Source organism: Epinephelus moara, chromosome 23 (genome assembly GCF_006386435.1).
Source record: "Epinephelus moara isolate mb chromosome 23, YSFRI_EMoa_1.0, whole genome shotgun sequence".
Taxonomy (NCBI): domain Eukaryota; kingdom Metazoa; phylum Chordata; class Actinopteri; order Perciformes; family Serranidae; genus Epinephelus; species Epinephelus moara.
The window spans coordinates 19,279,107-19,303,167 of record NC_065528.1 but is presented as its reverse complement, the minus strand read 5'-3'; the positions used below and the strand labels follow the sequence as shown (position 1 = coordinate 19,303,167).

Below are 24,061 nucleotides of genomic sequence, written 5' to 3'. Positions count from 1 at the left end.
CATGGATTAGTATATCTCTGTGGCAGAAGTGACAGGCTGTATGTAAATAAACCTAATGCGCTCCTATTGACAGAGAAGCAGAGTGGAAGAAAGAGAGCAAGAAAGAAAGATAAGTAGGTAAATAAAAAAGACAGAGAGTGAGAGCAGGGAAAGAATAAAGGACAGAGAAAAATATTTGACATGGAGGAGGGGGAGATGGAGCAGGGAATTAGGATAAAAACGAGGGAGAAAAGGAGGTATGATGGGGGGAGTTGAAAAGGGGAAGAAAAGACACAATAGACCAGACAGAGCGAAGGATAAAGAGGGCAGAGATGAGAGAAAGGAGGGTGAAAAGACTAAAAAAATGATGGGAGAAGAGGCGACAGAAAGATAAATGGAGACAAGATAAGTGAGAAGAGAAGGGAAGGAGAGAGAAGATGAGAAATAGAGAAAGGTGAGAGGAGATAGAGGGCAAAGGACAGAGAAAATGAGATAAGACACAGTATACAGAGGAGCTATCATGACTGATTTATGCTCTCATTTGACCTGGTGTATCTAATCCACCTCAGCTTCTGCCGATATCTCCTGACATCTTATTTTCTGACTTTCTTTTTCACACAAAAATGTAATTTGTACGCTGCAAATAATTTCCTTCCCTCCATTTTGGATAAGAAAGGCCCCACTTTTTGATGTTATTTGACAAATTATATTCACACGTAAATCTGGAATCAGGATGTGGTCTGTGAAGGTAGTTTTTATCTACAAATTCCTACTAATATCAACTACTTTGTTGTAGCTTCTCAGTGGTCTGGATTTAAATTTGACATAAGTGTAACATGTTTTTATTTAAATCAATGCATATTGACCAGGAAATGCTTCATCATCACCATCATATCATCATTGTCATAATCACAATCATCGTTATAAGACAACACACCATCGATTTCCGGGCAATGTAATCTTTGAGGCCCTCAGTCATCATGGCTGCTGCAGTTTTTACGTAACAAACTATAATTTATTGTTCTTTACACGCACAGGCTATAGGAACAGGTTTCAGCTAGCTAAGATACTTAGCTACCAACAACACAAGACCTGCAGACCAGGGGGTGAGAGGACAGTGTTTCCAGGTTCATAAACAGAGTTTAGCCATTGTCTGTTTTTTCCAGTTACTGCCCCAAAGTCCCTGTGGATTTCATGGCTACGTTTACACGGTACGCATTTAAATCCCTTTAAAATATCCAATTTGAAGTCACCAATTAGTTCTTTTTCATCTCTTTACACCAGTGAGGTGGCAGCTGTTGTTGAAGTGCATCTTGACTTCATTTGCAATTCAAGATCAATAATTCTTCAGGTTTTTGTGCATCTTGACTTCAGACCAGCTTCATCTCCTACAAATATTTATTAATATATGCAACTACTCTGGGTATCATTGCTGATGCAAGAAGTAGTGTGATGTTCATAAATGCTGCAAGATTTATGTGCGTCTTCAACACTGATTTCAAATCGGCAGAATGTTGGCATTGTATGTTTCTGCAAAACACAAATATGTTACATTTGCTTGTTTCATATCTTGCTGATATGTTAACACTTTACATTTCTTGATGTTTAAATTTGCGCTTTTATGTTGTTGTAATGCTATGGTTAACATGTGGTTAGGTTTAGGCACCAAAACCACTTGGTTAGTGTAGGAAATGTAATGTTCTGGCTTGAAATACCAAGATTGGTTGCTACAAAGACTGCTGGATATGTCCTGTCTGTCATTAGAAAACACCTGCTTCTATTGGTCTTGAACAGTAAGCCGCTACTTGGCAGCTGTTTCACTTAAGTGTCATGCTAGTATCCACCATCCCATCCTTTAGAAATTCAGCTCATACACATGTAATCTAAACTATGTCATATGTATAAAAGAAATGTAAGATGTCCATGGTTTTCAGAGACGGACAATGCCAACATTTTATCTTGTGCCTGAGCTGGTGTCTTTTATCTCACGTCCCATCCCATAAAGGCATTAGCCTTTACATTTTTTAATATAACAAGGACCATAAACTTTCGCTAAGGCCTTTTCCACTTGGATTAGTTGCCATGTCTTCAAGACAGCTTAACCATACCAGTTATCATGTTAAGATATTGTAATAATATCCAGTTGAAAAAAGTTGGAACCCAACATCTTCTAGATGCAAATGTTCTGTCTGGTATTTTGATACTGCCACACAGGCAGTGGCAAAGCCAAATGAAAGGTTATTTGTAGGAGATAAAGTTACTCCTATAGCACTACATGGAAAAAGTCATATTAAAACAATAAGCATACCTGTCACCTTCGTGATTCTCTGCTAAGTACGGGGCCCTTTTCACTCTCAATGGCCAAACTCTCTCTACACCTCTTTCAGAAACTTTACCAACTACTGAACACAAATAAATGAACACGACAAATAAACATTACAGAGATATTAAAACCTAAAACAAAACATAGAAGTCATTAACACAACAAAAGACATACATCATGAATTGATACAGAAAACCAGAAACAGTTACATCAAAAAAACATTTTGGGGGGGATCGCTGGGCCAACACACCATATTAGAGACTAATAGAATAATATTTATCTGTATCATACCCAGGTATAAGATAACACACTATTAATATAGGTTTATTTCCAGCCAATTAAAAATTGGGAGGGTACAATAGTTTTACTGTAGGGGAGCAATATGCAATGAAAGCCAGATTTTTGAGATTGTGTATCACCAAAGACACAAATTTAGTGCTCTGCTAACCACGAAATGTTGACGTTTACATTGATATTTCAGGACATAAATAATTATGAATGTAAAGCAAACTTAATGAGAGAGTGCTTATCAAACAGATTCTTCTAGAATAAGTGACGATTACAACATATAAAACAGAAGGACTCTTTGGCGGTGACAGGATTTCCATGCGTGGTGACATTGACTTCCATTGCATATTGCTGACCTTTGAGGAGAGACACAAGGACAACAATATGGGAGAAGGGATGGACGAAAGGAAAGGAAGGAGGTGGAAGTCTTTAAGGAAGTGTGAAATACTTTCCATAAATAGCACAGGATGGAAAGATGGATGGAGAGATAAAAGGACGAGAAGGAGGGGGGTAGGAGGGGGAAAAATAGCAGCGTCTTTTTTGTTTAATCCCTTGTTCGTTATAATCCCTCTGGGCACATCGTCCATTTTAGGAAGAAAGACAGGGAGGGGAGGAGGGAGCGGGACGCCAGAGGGGATCTGATTAGAGAAATAAAGTGCAGGAGTCTGAAGTTTGTAGTCCTTAGATGAAGTTTTGTAGTCCTTGCCAGGAGACAGGGTTCTCTGAGATAGTGCTTCCGTGCCATAGTAGCAAACATTCACCTCTGAGGGGTGAAATCAGTCTGTAAATGAATATTTGTATTAAAGCAAAGTCTGTGGTCCTTTTAATTTTCATAACTTCATTAAAACAATTGTGAATACTTTTCAGCGTTGAAGCGTAGTCCAAGAGGTACCGGAAAAGTAGCTTGACTGCTTTTTAACCATGACAAGAGGCTTTTGATTTGTCCAGAAATCGATCGCAATCATTTAACAAGCATCAAGGAAGCAAGAGGCTTATTCCAAGCAAATGTGACAAATACAGCAAATTCCAGTTTAAATGGTGTGTTCCTCTTGAGTCTGTGACATCTGGAGGATGTTATAGGTCCATAGACGGTCTGGGGAGAAACAGACGTGATCGAATAGGGGAGAATATCTAGCCGTTGTCTCTGACTTCATGTATTTAAAAGGTCTCGCCATCCATGAATGATCATTTTGTCGATCCAATTAGTTTCCTGTTCCATATTAAACATCTCTAACAAGTCTCAAGAGATGTGACACTCAGGAGACTCTGTGTTTGATTTCCTTTCATAATCTTTATTAGAGGCGTTGACTACATAAAAGACTCCTCTTTGAGTTTATTCATTAAGTTGCCTTCGTTTCCCCTAAGACTTCCACCAGTGCCTGTTTCTTTGGGACTTGGAGGTACAAAGGAATGTCAGAGGAGCATTAGGCCAGACGAGGGTGAAGGGATCTTGGCTGGGGTACTGTTTTTTTGGACGAACTTCTGAAGTGGAGGAGGAGAAAGATGCAGACAAAAGGAGAGCTGGGCACTACCTCACACCGCAGACTCTTCTCATCATTGTGAATATTGGTCCATTCGACACCGTACATACTGTAAATCCCTGAAAATTCGATCCAGTTTTGCAAACACTGACTGACCGTACACATCGAGTGTCTTGTAACAGCTTAAATGATATGTTTCATGCTAGAGAGAATCCTTTTTTCCTCTCTCAGCCAATATAATGGTAAATTCAGCAGCAGCCAAGAGCAGCAGTAGGTGGTTGGTAGGCGAGCTGGAGGGATGATTGGTAACAAATACTGCAGTGAGAATGGCTCCAAATGGAAGAGAAAATCAGGGAACAGATAAGGTATGTGTATGTGAGGTGTTGGAGAGAGGGAGAAGGTTATAAATAGAAAGAGGACGAAGAGAGGAAGACAAAAAGTGGGAGAAAGGTGTCAGTTTGAGAGTCAGAGGGAGAGATACCGTAACTGTCTGTGTGCATAAAACAAGCTCTTCCATCTCTCTCCTCTTTGAGCCCTTTTTAATTTTCACCCCTTCCAACCTTCACCCTTTGACACGCCAGCCCTCCCCCGTCCCGTCACTCCTTTAGGCCACAGAGGAGATCTGTTTCTCCTCCCTGTCCTCCCCGTCTGCCTCTCCGTCTCCCATCAGCGGCTGCCTCTTCTTCAGCTCTCTCTGGTACTTTGCCATCAGCGAGGCGTAGATGCAGCCGTAAGCCGCGGCTGCAACCATCATGATGCAAACGATGCCGCACACCACGCCAGCAATCACCACTGTGCCGATGGCACGGCGCACGCTCACGGGTCGGTAACGAGCGCGTACGCAATCCGACGGAGGTTCTCCACCTCCACCTCCTCCTCCACCACCTCCCGTGTTTGAAGAGGAGTCATCACCAGTGTTGCTGCTGTCAGAAATTGGTGTTGCCCCACTGGGGTTAAGAGCGTTCCTGCTGCAGGGAGGACCGCCTCCTTGTCCGGAACGGGAACCCTCACCTCCTCCCCCGTTCTCATCCTCAAGTTGTAGGCAGTAGTTGAACATTTCCACCGGGACGCCACGAATGTCTCGCCCACGCAGATCCTTCGGTAGCGTGCACTCCACCGCGTCCACCTTCCCCCCTGAAGGAGAGAGAAAGAGGTGCAGAGACAGGACAGGGAGAGGTCATTTATAAAATGCCTTATGCCTGTAAAGCACTACCAATTAACTGAGAGAGAGGGAAAGACAGAGAGTAGGGTGGTTGTGCCAACACTAGGATGAGTCATACATCACTTAACACACACACTGAGTTTGCTGTGCCCTCTACACTATGTTGGAGATAGCCTCAACTAAGCCCTTCTATAATTCATGAGATGACATGCCTGGCTTCAGCAGAGCTGTGTGTGGAAGAGAGAAATATCTGAGTCACTAATTCCCACAGGCGGCAGGACGGTGGAGGGCTCTACTTTGTTATCATCACATGCTGCATTTGTCTCCACACATAGTATTTGTCTCGAGGTCGCGTGTTAGAGAGCCATTGATCTGCACCCTCAGATGCGTAAAGCAACAGAAACAATGAGATAAAGGCGAAGGATAATAGAAAGACTGAACGAGTAAAGTGGTATTTAGCCCCCAGATGCTTTTATCTCGGCGTGTGACAAAAGAAACCCCTCTGCAAACAGAGCTCGCTCTCCAAATATCTCCAAATATCCCAGCCGTGTGTGCTTGAAGTGGTTCGCAGGAGATGGGAGTCAACACAGGCTGCTGTCACCGAGCATTTCACACTTGTTCGGTGCTTTGTCTTACTTTCTATAACACATATCGTGCATCATCTCCCCTTTTAACAGCTACTGTCATGCTTTCATGTTCAACTACCAAATGTCTCCATGTAATTTTTCTCTGCTGCTCTGATGATTATTAAATTATCATGTCTGCCGCGTGTCAGTTTTCCGTCTGACTCGTACTGAACTGAGCTGGGGAGTTGGGCCCAGCAAAGCAGAAGAGAGCAGGATGAAGAAAGGAGGAGAATGGAGCAGAAAAGAGAAGAGATGCTTCATTAGCGGGGCAGCTGAGGCCCGAGGCGCTGCGGTGAATGTAGATTTTTACACATGAAGAGAGAGCGGGGAGCAGATGTGGTTATCTGATGTATTAAACAGCCTGCGGAGACACGTGGATAATGCACACAGTTCACACAATGAGCGTGGCAATGTGTATTCACACACTGATGCGGTTATATTATGTTGCTAGAAGCACAGGCATGCACAAGTAGAAACACACACCTAGCTATCTCTGAGCTGAACTAGCATTCTGCCCACTTTTTCATGACTCTTTTGCCCTCTTGTCCCTTCCCCTGTTTGAAATTATATGCACCCTTTCAGAGCTCCTGGACATAAATCAAACATCTACCTCTGTAGAGCAGCCACTCCATCCAGTGTTTAAAATCACGGAGGTTGCAGTCACATTCCCAGGGGTTGTGTCCCAGTTCCAGGTGTTGTAGGTTGGCAAGTGGCTCAAACGCTGCCCTTTCCAAACCGTGAAGCCTGTTACCCGCTAGGGACAGCCACCTATGACATAATTAGAATAACATGCATTTATTGTCTTGGCTCCAGCTAAAGAGAAAAATTTACTCTTGTGGCACTGATTCAAAAAGCAGGCAATCACTTTATGTAGTGTACTACCATTACTGTGGTGGCCAGGTGTACGATGATTATTCTATTTGTACAATAAGGTGTACGATGATTATTCTATTTGTACAATAAGTTTGCCCCCCTGTACAATGCACAGTCACAATGTTCGAATTCCCATAATTATGGATAATACGATAAATCTACAACACAGAGGAAAAACACAACAACTTGGACAGTAGCTTAGATGTCTATAGCAAAATCTAAAAAGCATCTATCATTCATGTTTTTTCTCTGATATGCCTGATTTGATAACATTTTTTACATTGAGTATCATTACATGGATGTGAATAAGACGTTTATGAGGCTTATCCCGGTCATCATCATATTCAGGATATGATGTTTACACGAGCACAGAAAAATTGGGTTATTCATACTACTCATACACATCCCAGTTTCTTTCAGAGTATTCCAGCAAGCATATTTGGGTTTCTCATAAATTAAATATGGTGTTTACATACTCAAACACATAAACTGGATACTACTCATAAAACCATATCATATAGAGATTATTCATGTCCATGTAAATGCACTCACCCGTAACTTAGAATTGTTGGGGTTTTTTTATGCCTCTGTGCTGGCGACAGTTGTGGCTAGAGGCATTATGTCTGTCCATCCCATTCTCAAAAACACCTTGGGGGATTTTTTTCTTCAAATTTGGCACAAACGTCCACTTATACTCAGCGACAAACTGATTAGAATTTGTTCATCAAAGGTCAAGGTCACTGTGACCTCGCATTTGTCTCATTCTCCGAACATAATATCTCAGGAACGCCCTTGAGGGAATTTCTTCAAACTTGGCACAAACGTCCACTTGGACTCAACAATGAAGGGATTACATTTTGGTGGTCAAAGAGCAAGGTCACCATGACCTTACAAACATGTTTTTGGCCATAATATAAGAATTGTTAAGCTAATTATGACAGCATCTCACACAAATGTCTACTAGAATAAAAACAAGAAGTGATGACACTTTATATCCAAAAGGTCAAAGGTCAGCTTCACTGTTCATAATGTTCTGCAAAAACACTTTTCTGGCCATTATTCACTGTCATATCTCAGGAACAGAAGAGGAGACATTTGTTCAGATACTGAATTGGTGACACTAATCTTGGTTGTGCACCATAAAACCTGAACAGAATGCCTGAATAGATCTCATGTGCTGCTGGGTTGAAGATGTGTGTGAGACATCCATTCTTTTGAATAATATGCATAGCTTCTCTGTAGCAACATTCATATTTGAAGCATTGTCAGCTATCATGGCAACATATAAGTCTGGACAGCATAGATGTAAACCTATAACTGCAATTCAACTGATTTACGGAGGCATACAACCGAGATAGGGTACTTTCGTATTTGTCGTATTTGTGACTACAGATCCTCAAAATGGGACTTTAATGGCGTCTGTGAACACAGCATGTGTTGCAGCCAGCACAGGCAGCGGCAGCAGATGTTTTCCTCTGGACTTACACATTATGCCTATGTGTTCCCTTGGTGATAACTCGTGTACAATAATTTCAAGCCTCTGGTATGATTATTTTACATTTCTCATATGGCAATGCTGTTAAAATTGAATTTTGATGACACAATCATTTCGTGCTGCATGTCATTTTATAAACAATAGTTTCTGAAATGAAAGATTCCAGGATAAAATTAATTAAAAACTAAAAAAGGTAAAATGTGTCTACCTGAGGCTCTGCAGCTCATCCAGCAGCCCCAGCGGTACAGAGGACAGACCATTCAGTGACAGATCCAGACTCTGAAGACCCCCCAAACCCTGTAGAAACATCAAAACAAGCTCCCCATTAAGCCATCTCTGCTTATACAATACAGCATTGTACAGTACACTTTTCCCCCAAACTCATGTTAGCATTATTGGCTTCTTTTACTGTTGCCAAGGGCCAACACTAGCATCACTCAGTGGGCTAATCTTGTTTAATTTAGGGTCCCAAAGTGAAGTCATGACACAAGCTCATCATGCAGACTGCTTTGGTTCAGATAAAAGTGGATGAAAGTGTTGAGCAAACGGTTTATTACTAATTTACCACCTGGACGGCATCCCAGTCGTGTATAACTGCTTAGGTTGGCTCTACTCCTAAACACAGCCTGTAGAGCCTCGCCCAGGAGTTCAGACAGTGTATCAGCACTGGTAGCAGCTTCTTTATTCATTCACATGCTGGAGTACTTTAGTGGATTGGCTGCTCTGATGGTATATCTCACACAGTATATAAAATTCAGCAGAATGTCCTATATGATTTGTAGCTTGGACACGTTTTTTTTGTCTTGCTGTATCATCAAGATATGGTGTTGTATTATCAGCAGTGCCTACCTGGAAAAGCTCTCTGTCCATTACTGTTAGTGAGTTGTTGTGCAGAGTCAGTCTCGTCAGGTTGGACATGTCTCTGAATAATCCAGCTGGTAAATTATCCAGGTAGTTATTTGAGAGGTCCAGCTCCTAAAATATGCAAAAACATGACATTTTCACTCACACACACATTTGCATTTTAGACACGCAGTGGATGGTATTATTGGAAAGGACTTAAAAATAAAAAGAGAAATTCAGAAACCCTTTGTGGGAAACTTTATGCATAAGGCCTGGAGGAATCTTAAAAAATAGATCAACTGCAAAACTTTAAAGCACATTTTATAGCATAAGATGACACTCCTTTTTAGCATAACTCGCATGAAGTACATTCAAAGGATAAGTGTAAAAATTTCCATAGATCATAAATGTAACAAGCACTCAAAATGGAGAATAAAATCTTTTCTTACAGCAGATAGATGCTCAGCAGTGTGCAAGTAAACTGTCTCCCAGTTCAGCTAATTAAAAAGCTGACCTTTGGGAAATTTTCCAAAAAGGGTTCATATGTTGTATTATATTCAATTTCTGCCAGTATACCCCCCTTAATTCTACACACTGAACCTTTAAGGTAGGAAATAAAAACCATCCATGAGATTGTATTTACCCAGACTTTTTTGCAGTGGCATTAACTCTCCATCGTTTTTAGTTCTTAAATATTAAATATTAACTTGGCTGTGCTTTGCACATGGTATGTTAATGGTGAATAGCCCTGCAAAACCTTGAAAATGTCAACTTTTGTAAACTTTTCAGACTGACTTAACTTTTCCGACTGAGAGCAGAGGTTGTCTGCAGTTTGCTCAATACAAGACTCATCATACAGCGTCACTTATTGTCCTGGGGGATATTCAGCATTCAAGGTCAGTGCAGAAGACACTGCACACTATGCTTAACGACATCATATTAATACATGTTCATATGCTAGGTGAAGAAAAATCTCACTGACAATAATAAAAAAAAAAGGGCTCCAGACCTCCAGAGAGGAGAGGTTAGCGAAGGCAGAGGCTCCCAACGAGGCGAGCTTGTTGTTGGCTAGCAGAAGGGAGCGGCTCCCTGGAGGCAGGAGGTGAAGGGGAGGCAGGGAGGAGAGACCCCGGCCCCCGCAGTCCACCACCAGGCCGTCTGAGTCGCAGAGACAGGGAGGAGGGCAGGAGGAGGCTGCCGGCAGCAGCGTCGCCAGGAGGCAGAGGACACAGAGGAAGACTTGAGGAGGAGAGACAGAAAACAAACATGATTTATTATTTATTTTTTTCAGTGAATTATCTATTCGGTTTGGAATCTAATCAGGAGGATGTGTGCAGAAGGACTGCAGAGAAAGTGAGAGGAATAAGCGGACGTGTAAAGAGGAAATGAATTGAAAGGTGGAGAGGTTTTTAAGTGGGAGTGATTAGCAAATCAGAACTGTGTCACAGCTGTGACATTGTGTGAAGAAAAGAGGAAAAGATTCAAAATAAAGGGGAGTAAAGCTGCCTGTTTGTCTCATCAAAAAATGATAATTTTGTCTTTGCTTACACATCCAGTGGAAGATTTCTTCTATAAAAACTGAAAAGTCCTGCTGAAGCTGTATTTAGCTTGATAGATTTACCACAGAATCAAAACCAGGGGGGTGGGAAGTACGTTTGGGGCAACTGCACTTTACACTCCTGGCTGACGTTCACTTTAAGTCACGGATCACTGTATTGCGGCTGGAGTGATGTCAATGCAAGATGGAGTCTTGTATTAGCTGTTCATCTGTGTGGATGCACGTGTGTGTAGCCTACTCAGTCTAGTTTATTCTCAAAGTTGTCACCCCCTTGTACTTGTGGTTTTTGTTTTGTATTTACGGCCCGACTGGTATGTTATCATCCCATTAAATGGCTGTTATCTTTGGTTATAAGCCTCATAGATATGGGTCAGTAGGGGCTTGCTATACCACACTGTTATCAGCCCATTTAATGGCTGTTACCAGTTTGTTAGCGTTCTCTTTCAATTTCCTTAAGGCACCAAAACGAGATGGTGAGTTTAAGAAAAAGATCACAGTTGGGCTTAAGTATTCAGTATAGTAGTTTGTCATAGGACTAGTCTGGTCTCGTGGGTAAAAGTTTGAGAGGCTCTTTGGGGAAGCCCTTTCTGGCAAAAAGTTTTATTTCATGGTCTGCTAATGTCCTCAACGCAATAATAGGTGTGGCAGGTCCCTGCTAAGCCCTATCTATGATGCTTATCACCACAGCTAACGGCCGTTTAATGGCCTGATAACAGCCAAATATTTATAAGCGTGTCTGGCTTTGTCTTTCTATTTGTCTTTCTGTGTGTACATTTGTGTGCAACTCAAAGCACTTGGAGAGACACTCGTGAGGAAAGCCCCTTCTGTTTTATTTCATTTTGGACTCATTGTTTTCCTGCAGACTACCGACATTTCATCATTTCCACTTAGGATCTCTGTTTATTTCTCTTTTCCTCTTTCATTCTGTTTTAAGTTTTTGTATCTGTCATTTTTTTGCTCCTCTCATGTTTCTCTTTGCATCTATCAGTTTATTCCTTTTCATATTCATTTGTGTCTGTCTGTCTGTCTGTCTGTCTGTCTGTCTGTCTGTCTGTCTTCGATCTGTCTGTCCCCCTCTCCACTCCTTAATTCTCTCTCTCTCACTTGAGTCTCTTTATCTCTCTCATTCTCTTTCACTTTGAGCCCCTTGGCACTGCTCTGTATTCCCTCAGTGTCTCGTTACAGTGGCTGACTTTGTTTCCGTCCAATGGCTTATCAGTACGACTTATGTTTATCTCTCTGTGTATGTGTATGTGGATGTGTGAGTGTGGATGTGTGTCTGTGTGGGCATATGCTCGTGCGTGCGTGTGTGTTAAGCACCAACAAAGCGTGATATTAAGAAAACTACTCTGTCTAAACTCCAGACACAGACACAGCACTTTTTACTTCCTGACAACACTCTTTGCCTCACCAGCAGATTTCATCACTTGCATCATCTGCATATTATTAGCATCTATTTCTCAGCGTGCCATTGCCTTTTGTCACACTATGTCTCACCCGCTCCCTGTTGTTGTATTTTCTCTCCGTTAGTCCATCTGTTTTTCTCTAAATTTGCCTTCTCTCTCAATTTCTCTCTCCGTCCTCTCACTCGCACTCGAGACTTCATTGCCTTTCACAATATTGGCTGTCTGGCTCCGAGTGTGATGAAACTCTGTGAAATAGCCCTTTACTGGCCACTCCACATTGTGATATGCTCAAAAAACACACAACCACATCATAAATATCAGAAGATATGAGGCATTGCGTAATGAAAATCATCTCATTCTTTTAAAGTAACTTGACTTTCCTCGGGGCATCTGTATCTCACCACAGATAAAATATGAAGCTTGTAATGACGCATCAAGAAAGAGAGTTGAGAGGATGCTTTATAAATCCCATTAAACCATGTTTTATTCCCTTTAAACTGGTCATAAATAGACTCCCAGTGTGAACTGAAAGTAGGAAATTACAGTTTTGCCACTGGATAGACAGTGAACGTAAGTAATGATAAATGATGAGTAATGCATTCAGAATGGAAAGACAGGCTGAGTGATTTGATCAAAATATCTAGCTGCCAAATGATTAATCACCTCTTTAAGCTCGTCAAAATATTGTTAAAGGGGCAATTTCACATTTTGGGAAACATGCAGCTACCCAGCAATTAGCTCAGCATAAATGGAGGGAGCAAGGAGAAATAGCCTGTTGGTTGCCTGATGACCTCACGGTGAAGTCAGACTTTACTGACAGACAACACACAGACAAATTACTGTGCCCCGCCATGAAACACTCTGGCATATAATCCCCCTAACGCCATATATTTGTTTAATATTTATACGGATTATAGAAACAACATAAAATGTTTTAGCCTGGGGTCTTAATGGGGGTTGTTTCTTTTGTTTTGTATCTCTGGATAGAGCCAGGCTTGTTTTTAATCTGCATGCCAAACCAAGCTAACCAGCTGCTGGCTGTAGCTTCATATTTATCGTACAAACGTGTGAACAAGTGCATTTCCCAAAATGTCCTTACTATTCTGAATTAAAATCAATGCAAATGAAAGTACGATGAAAATTGCAAGGGCAGCTATTTCTTTTCAATCACGGTTTACATTCAAAAACACATAATTCCAACACTCACAGTTAAATTTAATCTCAATTTTAAAGTTGTTTTTTTAATGCATTTTAACCATAGACTAAAAAATAATAAACATAGTCGCCGAAATGTTACCTATTGGTTTGTGGACTCTCCTGTTGAAGCCTCTACTTGGCATTTTGGCCCTCGCCATAATGGACTTTTGGAGCCCGAAGTGATCATATTTTGACAAGAAGCTAGAGCTGTAGAGGAGATAGGGTTGCATCTGACTCACGCCTCACAGACAGCCTGTCACTCAGTGTTGCCATGCTGCTAATTATGCATAACTTTAAGCCTTAATAAAATGGAAACAAGTGAGTTATATAAAAAAATCACCCCTTGAACAGTTGTCATAAAGGTTGAAATTAGCTATAGAAACCAAAACATGTTTATTTCTGATATAAATTTGGACATTTTGACATTGGGGTCTGTGGGGATTGACTTGGTTTTGGAGCCAAACCCAAGTGGCCACTCGTGGAACTGCAGTTTTTAAAACTTGGCTTCATTTTCCAGCCCCACAACACAAGTGCAAATTCAAAATGGCTGGGTTAGGGCTCAAATATATTTGACCAAATATCTCCAAACCAATATATCAATACATAAATTACATCACTTTACTGTAAGGCAGTCTTTAAAGCCAAGAAAAGACAACTTGGGATATCATGGTCTCCAAAATCCAAGATAATATTTCATCTCATATTATGATATCGATACAATATTGACATGTTGCACAGCCCTAGTCTGAGAGGAGAATTAATATTAGAGATTCATTAGATTTTCATTCTCTCATTTACACTTATTACACTTTGTTGAAATGTCTGGAAACTCCATTGTATGGGTCTGAATACACTCTCACAATGGTCTCAAAATAGCATCCCTCCTCACAGAGCTTTTACCTGCCAGACGGAACATGACCTCTCTCTGCCAGGACACTGCCCCATTTTGTAATGTGAACCAAAAAGGTTCAGGAAGTAAAGACGGTGGCCTTGTAAGTAAGAGAGATCAGTGTGTGACCTTTCTGCTGTTCCCGTACCCATTATCCTCTCCGCTCCATCCGGCAGTATAATCCTAATCTCTGGGAAAATTAATGCCACTTCATAAATGGATGAAGGGAGAGATTCTGAGGTATCCTGAAGCGTCCTGTGCCATCTTACTTTGTGTTGGAAATGCTTCAGAGGGCCAATCTTTCGTGGCAGCAGCTCAGGAAGGAATCTGGAAGGATTTTGCCACACAGTGGCTGTGAGTTTCCTAGAGTAGGTTTGAAAAGGTACAGTCGTGCAGGAGATTTGTGAGGACAATGTAGCTCGGAGGTAGAAGCGCTGTTATACAACTGAGAGAGAGTGAAAGAGAAAAACTGTATGTTTCACTACTTCTGCCTCATATCACATCAAATTCCAAATTGCGGTCATCTTTGTGCACCTTTCATCTCTCTCAGCTGCAATATGGGCTTTATTTTGCAAAGGTATTCTCTCCGTTCCTCTCTCCACACCTGAACCCCTCTTTTACTGTACACTAAAACTCCCCCTCAACCCCCTCCCGCCCTGCCTCGGTGCGGAAGCCTATCTTCCAACATTTATGAGTGGTTTTAGCTGCTCTCGTGGAGGAGGTGGTTGTTGTTTTGGCTTATTTTAGCTGCTCCAAATCCTCTCTGCTGTAGCGCTCCATGCAGCCAAACCAGAAGGAAAAAATTCAGCAGCCACAGTCAGAGGAAGATAGGGAGGTTCAGTCCAAATAAGTTTAAGTGGTTCTGCACAGTTTAATTCAGTCCAAACAGACTTCAGACTGAATCTTTTATAAGAATCCCCAAACACATACCGTAAAAGTGCTGACATTTTGGGCGAATGTAGGCTGGCAATGCTTTCAGCGATGGGAAACAGACTGAGACACAGCATTAAAATGCAACACGATGTTCCTGTTTGATTGAAGCAAGACTTCTGAGGCAACTCTTGGAGCAGTGTTGCCCAGTAAACTCCCAACACCCCCAACTAGTTCTCATAAGTGACACTTGTGAAAAATTTACATTAATCAAAGATTAGGCAATATTGATTTGCTTTTTTTTGGTCTCATTTATTGAGTTTTATAAAATATTTTTTATATTATTTGCAAGGATGAGTACTAGTCATTATCTTCGTGATTGTGACCGCGATGTCATTATATAGCGGCAACTCTATGAGAATTCCTGTCCTGTGTTTTTTTGCCAACTTTTGGGCCTGAAAAGCCCTTAAAGATGACACAATAACTGTGTCTCAATTCAGGGGCTGCAGCCTTCGAAGGCTGCATTTGAAGACGGATTGCGTCACATCGGCGCGAACAAAGCCGTCCCATTTCAAAGGTTCCTTCAAATGCGGCCAAGAAATGCAGCCTTCTTTCCCAGAATTTAAAGGATGGAAACGATGAATCCTTCGTGGCCCAGCCTATCCCAAGATGTACTGCGCGCTGGTGACAATTGGGTGGTTTTCATTATGGCGTCTTACACACCGACAGCAGTGGCGGCAGATTACACTTTTAAACGTAAGTACTGGGTTTCGACTCGCTCGAATAGCTAACAATACAAATGTTATAAAACACAAGAGGCCTTCAAACCTAAAATTTTTGTTCAAAAAACAGACTAACATACCTGACGTTAGCAATGCTAACTGAAGTTGCTAGTTAGCTTCTTTCGTCAAGCACAGCTGGTTGCAAGGTTACAGGAACGCGGAATTGCTTTTATTGTCAGACTCTCTTTTTGATAAGTCTTCCTTTTTGGGTTTGCTTTGCAATGTAGGCAGTTGTTGCTAATGCTTGAATAGCAACTTTCTCAACAGGATTGTCTGCCATTGATTCAGGCTTTTGCCATCTGAAGGGACCAGCTCACACATCTTCATATGTAGAACAGCAAATAGGAAGTCACTTCTGCGTCTTGCAGTACTTTCTCTTTAGTTTCTCCATCTGTACAAAGTTGCAGGATTATGGTGTTATGCTGACAGACACAAATCTACACAGACACTGTCAGTGTGTTATTTTTACCGTTTGCCACCTTCACGAGCATATGAGGCGTCATATGACTCCTGTAAATGTGGTGATGTTTCACAGTGTCTCCTAGGCAACACTGCTTGACAACTCTGGGGCCTCAGCTGTCTGTAAGTTTATATCCAGGGGCCCCTGGGTGACACCGGACCCAGCCATGATGTCATCACCGCAGGCACCTCCGTTACTGAGCTTAGTTGCATGTTACCAGGGACCAAGCTGTTTTCCATGCAAGCGACAGACTTGCTGCTCTCTTATTACTAGAACGACCAGCTGTCCTCCAGGCAACAGACTGACTCGCCTGTATTTCTTAACTCTTTAATGTTTCACACAGTCCTTTGTGCAGGATTTAAAGAGTTTCGATTTGACTCTTGACTCCCAACACCAGCTACATTACCTGATACGTTACAATATGCCTTTACTCACATTAGGATAATGATCCCTGAATGCACTCAGTGCAAATTACTGTCAACAGCACCTCGGGTTTAAAGGTCCAGTGTGTAGGATTTAGTGATATATATTGGCAGAAATGGAATATAATATAATAAGGATGTTTTCTTTAGTGTATAATCACCTGAAAATAAGCATCATTGTGTTTTCGCTACCTTAGAATGAGCAGTTTATATCTACATAGACTGTGGGTACTCGTCCACAGAAGTCGTCCGCAATGTTGCGAACCAAACACTGGCTCTAGATTGGGGCCATTCGTGTTTTGGTGTTTTCACATCAGCCACCATATAAGCGACTGTGCTTGCTGTGACGAGCAGCTTTGGAAAAAACTTTTTTTTTTTTTAAACGTGAAACTGCTTTGTTAAGTGTTTTTACCAGTTTAAATCAATGGGTGTGTTTTGTTTTTGAGAGGAAAAGACCTCTGCGGATAATTCGACTCCCGGTAAAAATCTCCTGAACATCCAAATCTGAAATAATTTTCATCACCTGGTCCATTTGTTTTGGCGAGTTACAGACTTATGCAGATAACTCAGCTTCCAGTAAAAATTTCAGATGGTTGCAATCTGCAATCCTCACTGCTAGATGCCACTAAATCCCCTAAATCTTACGCACTGTTCCTTTAAGAAAATTGTGATCAGCATTTTTCACTATTTTCTGAGTTTTTATTGACCAAATGATTCAGATCTAATCACCAGTAAAGATAATTAATCAACTTCTACTTTAGCATTTGCCATATTTTAGGGTCAGTATCAATCAAAATGTTGCAAATACAATAAAGCATAATGAAAAAAAAGGGACCTGCACACCAGCCGGTCTTCCCCAAGATCAACTAGTGCCTTCAGTCATAGCAATAATGCTAGGATAACGTTGACAGCATATATCATATATTAATATTATCCTATATTGTGTGCATGATAGTCAGAGTTAAATGTCAGTTGCAGGGATCCAGTTTGGTTTTATCAGAGTGATGATACAAAACTTGCTAGTTCTGTAAGTGATGATAAGAGACATGATGGATACATGATAATATGATAATGCCTCCCCCTGTTTGACTAACAGAGACAGTTATGAGTATCCTAAGAATTATAACTTGTCATATCTGATGTGTAACCTCCCATCTGTACTATCTCACACACTCACACACACACTATCTACACACTGTGTGGCCTGTCCTTCTGCCGCAACAGTGTCTGTGTAATTTGTCAGAGGCTGTTACATGTCTGATCTCCACCGTAACCCGAGACCTCATTTAGTTAGCAGATGGAAAATAGCCAGGCAGCGTGTGCGCAGCGTGTGCACGCAGTATGCTCGCCTTGGATTTAGTGTGTGTTTGAATCCCTTTATACAGTCTGCCGTGTCACCATACACATGGCTTTACTGTCTGAGGCTCAGAATAAGAGCTATCAAAGAATACACAACACTCATATCAAGGTCCCTGCAGTACAACCGCATTATTTCAACACTGACAAGGTAATGCCGTGTTACCGTAGCAACCAAGTGCTATAGACAGTGGTAAAAAAAAAAAAAGGAAGAGAAGGCATAGGGAGAGAAGTTTGTGGTTCACATCAAATCCAATCATTTAACCCACATTATCTCTTTTCTCTCACACACACAACCTTTCTGCCTGACTCTCGGGCACTTAATCGCTTACTCACACACAGGAAGTCATGCACACACTCACACTGACACACACATACAGCAGTTGAGGATAAGCAGGAACAGGGTGCAGGGGTTTAGGCTGCACTCCTGCTGACAGTGTGATGAGAGAAGAGGAGAGACTCTTGGAGTCTTTCTCCAAAATCTTGTTTTTTTTTGTATCCTGTATTTCTTAGCCCCTGTGGGATTACTTCCAGTATTTCTGTCTTTCTCCCATCTCTGTTTACTTTTTCTCCTTCTCTCATCCTCCATTTCTCTCCCACCTACTGTCTCTCTCTGTCTCCACTGTGTCCATTACTCCCATGATGAATTCTACATCGGTAAGACAGAATCATTATTTTGACTTGGAGGGGTGAGAGTGGGTAAAATGTAGACTGATCTGCCTCTCTAATTCATGCTATCTGTATCAATTTGTTGTGACACGTGCGCTCACACGCACAAAAGCATGGCCCATGGGAGAGTATGACACACAGTGACATTGTTTCCGGGATAGTGGCTATTAATTAGCGGGAGTGACAGGTAAGACAGAAAGAGGGAGAGATAACAGGATGAGAACAAAGGGGAAAGAGGTGATGGAAAACAAGTTATCAGTGAAGCAAAATCTGAGGCCATTTTTAGCAAATCCCCAGCTGAATATTTCGCTGTAACACCATGTCTTTGATGGATGTAGCGTTGCTTCCTACTGACCACTCAACTGGGCCTCGGTCCAAGGCTGAATACATTCAGAATTTGGAGAGAAAATGAAGGGCGCTTGGCTTTTTGATGTCACATCCGCATCAATGCGACTAGAATAGAATAGATTCTGCGTTGGATGTGTGACAAGTCGTAATGTATGCCCACTCATCCCTCAGACGGGATGGATAGACGGGTGGTATTGATCCAAAGCACACACACATACGCACAGTATGTGAGAAACAGCCTCATGTTGTGGTTTTTAATGTCATTGTTTCCTGAGTTTTTAGTTGGTTATGTTGTCTGTGCTGTAAACCACAATTTTTATAGACAGACAGAATGATAGAGGTGAAGTAGTAGCTCTAATCCTAATATTAGACTTGGTTGTACAGTGCTTGAGATCTCTTATCTTGCTAATTGGATGCCCTTTTCACAGGCTTGTGGAGTGTTCACAAAGACAAATTGAGCACATCTCTGATGGCTTATATTATCCAGGACCATTATCAGCCATTTTCTATGATTACTCGCTGGGTAAAGTTCTATTTTTTCTCAAGAGTGGGCCTTGCTAGCTTATCAGCCTCATGCTGGATCCATACCGAACTTGCTTTGAGTGTAATACGATATCAGTGTCGCTCGGCAAGTGCTGAACTGGAGTGGGGCTGTTTGTGGTGCAGAGGATTATCCAGATTTATCCCTGCCAATGCCCTTTGAAAGTGGGCCAGTGCCACATATTTGTGTGTTTCATTTGGCACATTCCTGTTGTACCTGCACCAAACTAAACTGTGGTCAAAAGGGATGGGGAAATAAACCTGCTTGCAGACATGTGCATGCACGTTTATGCATGCGTCGTGCCCAGCTGGCGCTAGTTCAAGGTCACCTCAGAGGTAGCAATCATCTAATTCCTACATGGAGCTCATAGCCAAGCTGACGAAAATCACCACATCAAACTAAACGTAAAGTCCTAGATCATAAACATTACAAGCCACCACCACTCAGGAGGTCAGGGGTCAAAGCCTCTCCAGATAGGAGATTATATTTCTGTATTCCTAGAAAGATCAATACTATAAACTGTTGCAGGGAAGAGGACAGAAATAAATTTGTGATGGGTTGTGGCTTGTGGTGAAAAATTACAGCCCAGTCAGCCAGAATGAAATGCTGTCATTGAACGTTTCTGCAAACCACATGTATTATTTTGTTCGTTTCATACGTATCATATCAACATTTGTAAAGTAACACAAGTTAGATTATGTAAGATGAGTTTCTCGTCAGCGCGAGGAGAGCATGGTCGATGGCGTGACATCAAGACGAGATGACTGCCAAGCAGCATAAAGCAGTAGACCACTGATCAAAACCAACAAACAATGAAAGTGGGTCTTTTTTTTGGATAAAACCAACTATTTTTTAACAATATGTCAAGACATTTCTAGCTATGTTTTTGTGACAAATCGAGTCATCTTTTAAGGAGAGTTTATGGTATTATCAGCTGTGTTTGCAGTGACCAAACTGGGTATTTTAAGCCAAAACATGATGTTTGTTAACCTTAACCAAGTGTTATTTTGTGTGTGTATGCTTAACGCTAACCACACATTAACCACAGCATTGTCACAGCATAAAATTAAAAATTGAAATGTAAAGTTTCAACATATCCGCTACACATGAACATATTAAATGTACAAATGTAGCATATCAGTGGTTTGTAGAAACCTACAATGCAGATATTTATTCTGGCAACTGGGTTAAAAATGATAAAGTAAAATTCAAAATGTTCAAGTCGTCCCTCAATGGAGAGACCTTACTGTTTAAAAGCTGACTCTAGGCGGAATTAATGTGGGTGTCCTGTGATCCGTACCACTCAAAATAACTTTCAATTACATTAAAATGGCTATTGATTACATACTTGAATTTGCCAGATGCTTCGGATAGTTTGCCAACAAGCTGCCACTCCAGTTTCTATTTAACTCCAAGTCTCATGTAACACCAAGGATCACGCTCCACTTCATACCTAATGCCGCACACACACAAACACACATACACACACACACTGTCACGCATCTGTGGCTTCATGCCAAACCCAACATCCCAGCAGGGTTGAGAAGTGCCACCAGCTACTAACCACCCAGCAATACATTGACATTCCTTGTTGGTGCCTTCTCAAAGTTGACCAGTGTGCATCTAGTCATGGATGAGAGGCTCTTGCTCGTGACATGTGAGATGTAAACATTAATGGAGTCTTCCTCGGCTGAGATGTACCGTTAGCTAGCTCAGTGGTGCTAGGTGAGCTAGCAGTAGATGCACACAGGCAGACATCTCTATGGCCGATATCTCCAACACTCTCCAACACTCTGCAACTCACACCAAAACAATCTAGACTGATAAATAGCACTACAGGTAAGAGGTAAAATGTGCACTTTTGATTTTGGGGTTAGCTGTCCCTTTAAAGAGGTAATGCATCCAATCAGTCTAACAGCCTAATAGCTGCTGCAGGCAGACACAAAGTTAGTTTTAAGTGTGTTGCTCTGCTGTGGCGCTGTTCCAAAACTTCTGCTACTCCCTTAGTCACTGCACTGTATTAGAGCTGTACTCCAAGCATAATGCTACAACCTAAGTCACTGTATCATGGCTCTATTCCAAATAAATAGTTTTAACCACAGTCAGTGTTTTCCCTCTCTCCTTTCCCTCTCTCTCTCCGTCACTTTCTCCGTCACTCTTTTGATTATGTGGTCAGTTAATCTGCCGGCTTAGTCTGGGACTCCAACAAGGTGCATAAACACATACACACACAGTACGATCAGATAAGTGTGTGTTTATGTGTGAATAGGAATGAATTCACGGCCGCTTGTGTGCAAATGTGTGTGTGTGTTGTGTCAGATGAGACAGTCTGCTGGGATCGTGGAGGCCCGGAGGCACCATATGGTCTCTGTGTCGCTCATAGACCTCTCTGTTCTCCTCTCTCGCCTCTCCTCCTTCATCCTTTCTTTTCCTCGCCGCCTTCCCTCTTTCACTACGCCTCTTTGATCTCGCATCTCGCTTCCTCCTCCTCTCCCACTCCCCACTGTTTGCATCTCCTTTTTTCTCACTTCCTCTGTCTCACTCTCTCTGTCACTCACATTTCGTATTCTCGCCCCCTGCTTTGCACTTTTATTAATGCTCTTATTGTGTTTTCCTCTGGTGTTATGTCACTTTTAAGCTCCTTTAAGCCTGTCATCGTTGTTTCTTTTTCAGCGTCTATTTTCACAACCTGTCAAGCCAAAAGATGTTAGTATTAGTGACATGGGACTGATCTAGAGTATCACTATCTTGCATCAGTCTCCCTTTGTTTTTGAATTTTGCATAAATGAAGAGTACTTGAATTAAAATGAGAATCTCATTCATTTCAATCTCAATCTCATTTTCCTCGATTATAAAAGCATCTACCAATTGTAATACCACTTCACAAATATGCATGTTTTAGTGACAAAGAAATTATGCAGTAAACTGTGATGGAAATGCATTTATTGATCGTTTGGCACAACAAAAACTATTTTGAGCCAGAACCCTAACCCTCCAAAACACCCATAAAGCATCTTCTACAACCTTTCAAAAATGTAATATCACCTTCTGCCTCATGTAGGTTACAACGTTTCATCATACTTTTACGGCCATTAGTTGAAAATATGGCCAGCGCTGGCTGACACTGAAGAATACTAGCACTTCTTCCTCTATTTTTCTTGTTGATCTGTTCTGTGTCACTCAGGGAGCTTTTGCTTTCGCCCTGCTGATGAAAGCACACCTTTGATTTTTGCAACACATCAAAAGTTTGCACAATAGTAGAAAAATACTGGATGGGAAAGCATCTTTTTTTTGTCCTCTCTGTCTGTCAAATCCGATTTCTAAATGAACTTCATCGGCATTAGAATGAAAACGCATCCTTGATGGTTTGAACTCTGCCATTCTCTGTACTGTATTGATCTGACATATTCTTTGGCTCTGATTTGATGGGATGCCTACCTCTTTCTACTCCTATTATACGCATTTTCCAATGACTCAGTGTGTTGTTTGTGTGTGTGAGGCAGCATGCGAGGGCCTTGAAGAGTAATATCAGAGATCAGAGAGCTTTCAAGCTTTGTGAGAAAAATACAGAGAGACAGTGAAAAAGCAAAGGAGAGAGGCAGAGAAAACACCTGTTAGAACAGAAATGCTTGGCAGTATTGATCATGCACATTTTGTGTCAAAAAAGAATATTGAACAGAACTGAATGAGACAGACTCTTCTGGCAGTATTGTGTTACATTCATGCCAAGAACATAATTGCATGGAAGAGACGGAACATTTTTTACTGACTAGCAGAGAACATTTTCAATTCGTATTCCTAAAAGGCTTCAGCAATACTGTTAATACAATATTTATGTTGATAAAGCTTCATGAAATGCACTAAGAGAGGGGAAACTGAGACAGATAATGCAGTTAGATTGAAGTGAATTTAATGCAGAGATGGATGGGAGGATGAAGAAAAGGTAGAGGACAGGTGGAGAGACAGGAAGAGGTATGAGGCGGTGGGATGGAGATGGAGGGCCCAAAGGGAGGTATATCTATCGACTCTGAGGTGCTGTGTGGGTGTGTGGAGGGTCTGACAGATAGCGTTGCCCTGTTATTTAGTGTCTTCGGTGCTACACAGCAGTTTGTGGGGGCGTTTTTGCCAGACACCTCTGGAACAATAATACCTCTCCAACAGGAAGACAAAGATCCCCCTTTTTTATGGTTGCTTTTTTTGCTCGTCTGTGTAAAGCCATTTATTTCCTGCAGGGATCGCAGCATGTGTTCATGTGCGCACGCTTGTGTCATATATTAGCTCTACAACAATAGAGAGAAGGAATGCAGAAAAAAGGAGCTTTCATGTTTGCCTATTAGCTGAGGAAGTGCCTGGAATCTCTCAGAGAGTAGGATCCATCCACTCCACTGTCTAATCCACCACACACACACACACACACGCGCACCGAGAAATGCACAGAGCTGTCGTATCTGTTGCTATGCCACCCGACTTCCGACGGATTTTTGTTTTGACTG

The 24,061-nt window shown here is 41.6% G+C and overlaps 2 protein-coding genes across 2 annotated transcripts in view; one reads left to right on the top strand and one right to left on the bottom strand.

Moving 5' to 3' along the window:
* The window catches only part of cacna2d4a (calcium channel, voltage-dependent, alpha 2/delta subunit 4a), a 150,678-nt gene that overhangs the window by 48,862 nt on the left and 77,755 nt on the right, over window positions 1-24,061 (top strand). The window lies entirely within an intron of this gene.
* lrtm2a (leucine-rich repeats and transmembrane domains 2a) overlaps window positions 830-24,061 on the bottom strand; it is a 35,567-nt gene continuing 12,335 nt past the window's right edge. Inside the window, exons 3-7 of the mRNA XM_050036514.1 lie at window positions 10,080-10,309; window positions 9,077-9,202; window positions 8,436-8,524; window positions 6,470-6,627; window positions 830-5,205 (exon numbers count right to left, since the gene is read on the bottom strand). Coding sequence (XP_049892471.1) covers window positions 4,676-5,205; window positions 6,470-6,627; window positions 8,436-8,524; window positions 9,077-9,202; window positions 10,080-10,309 — 1,133 coding nt within the window. The 3' untranslated portion in view covers window positions 830-4,675. The remainder of the gene's footprint in view (window positions 5,206-6,469; window positions 6,628-8,435; window positions 8,525-9,076; window positions 9,203-10,079; window positions 10,310-24,061) is intronic.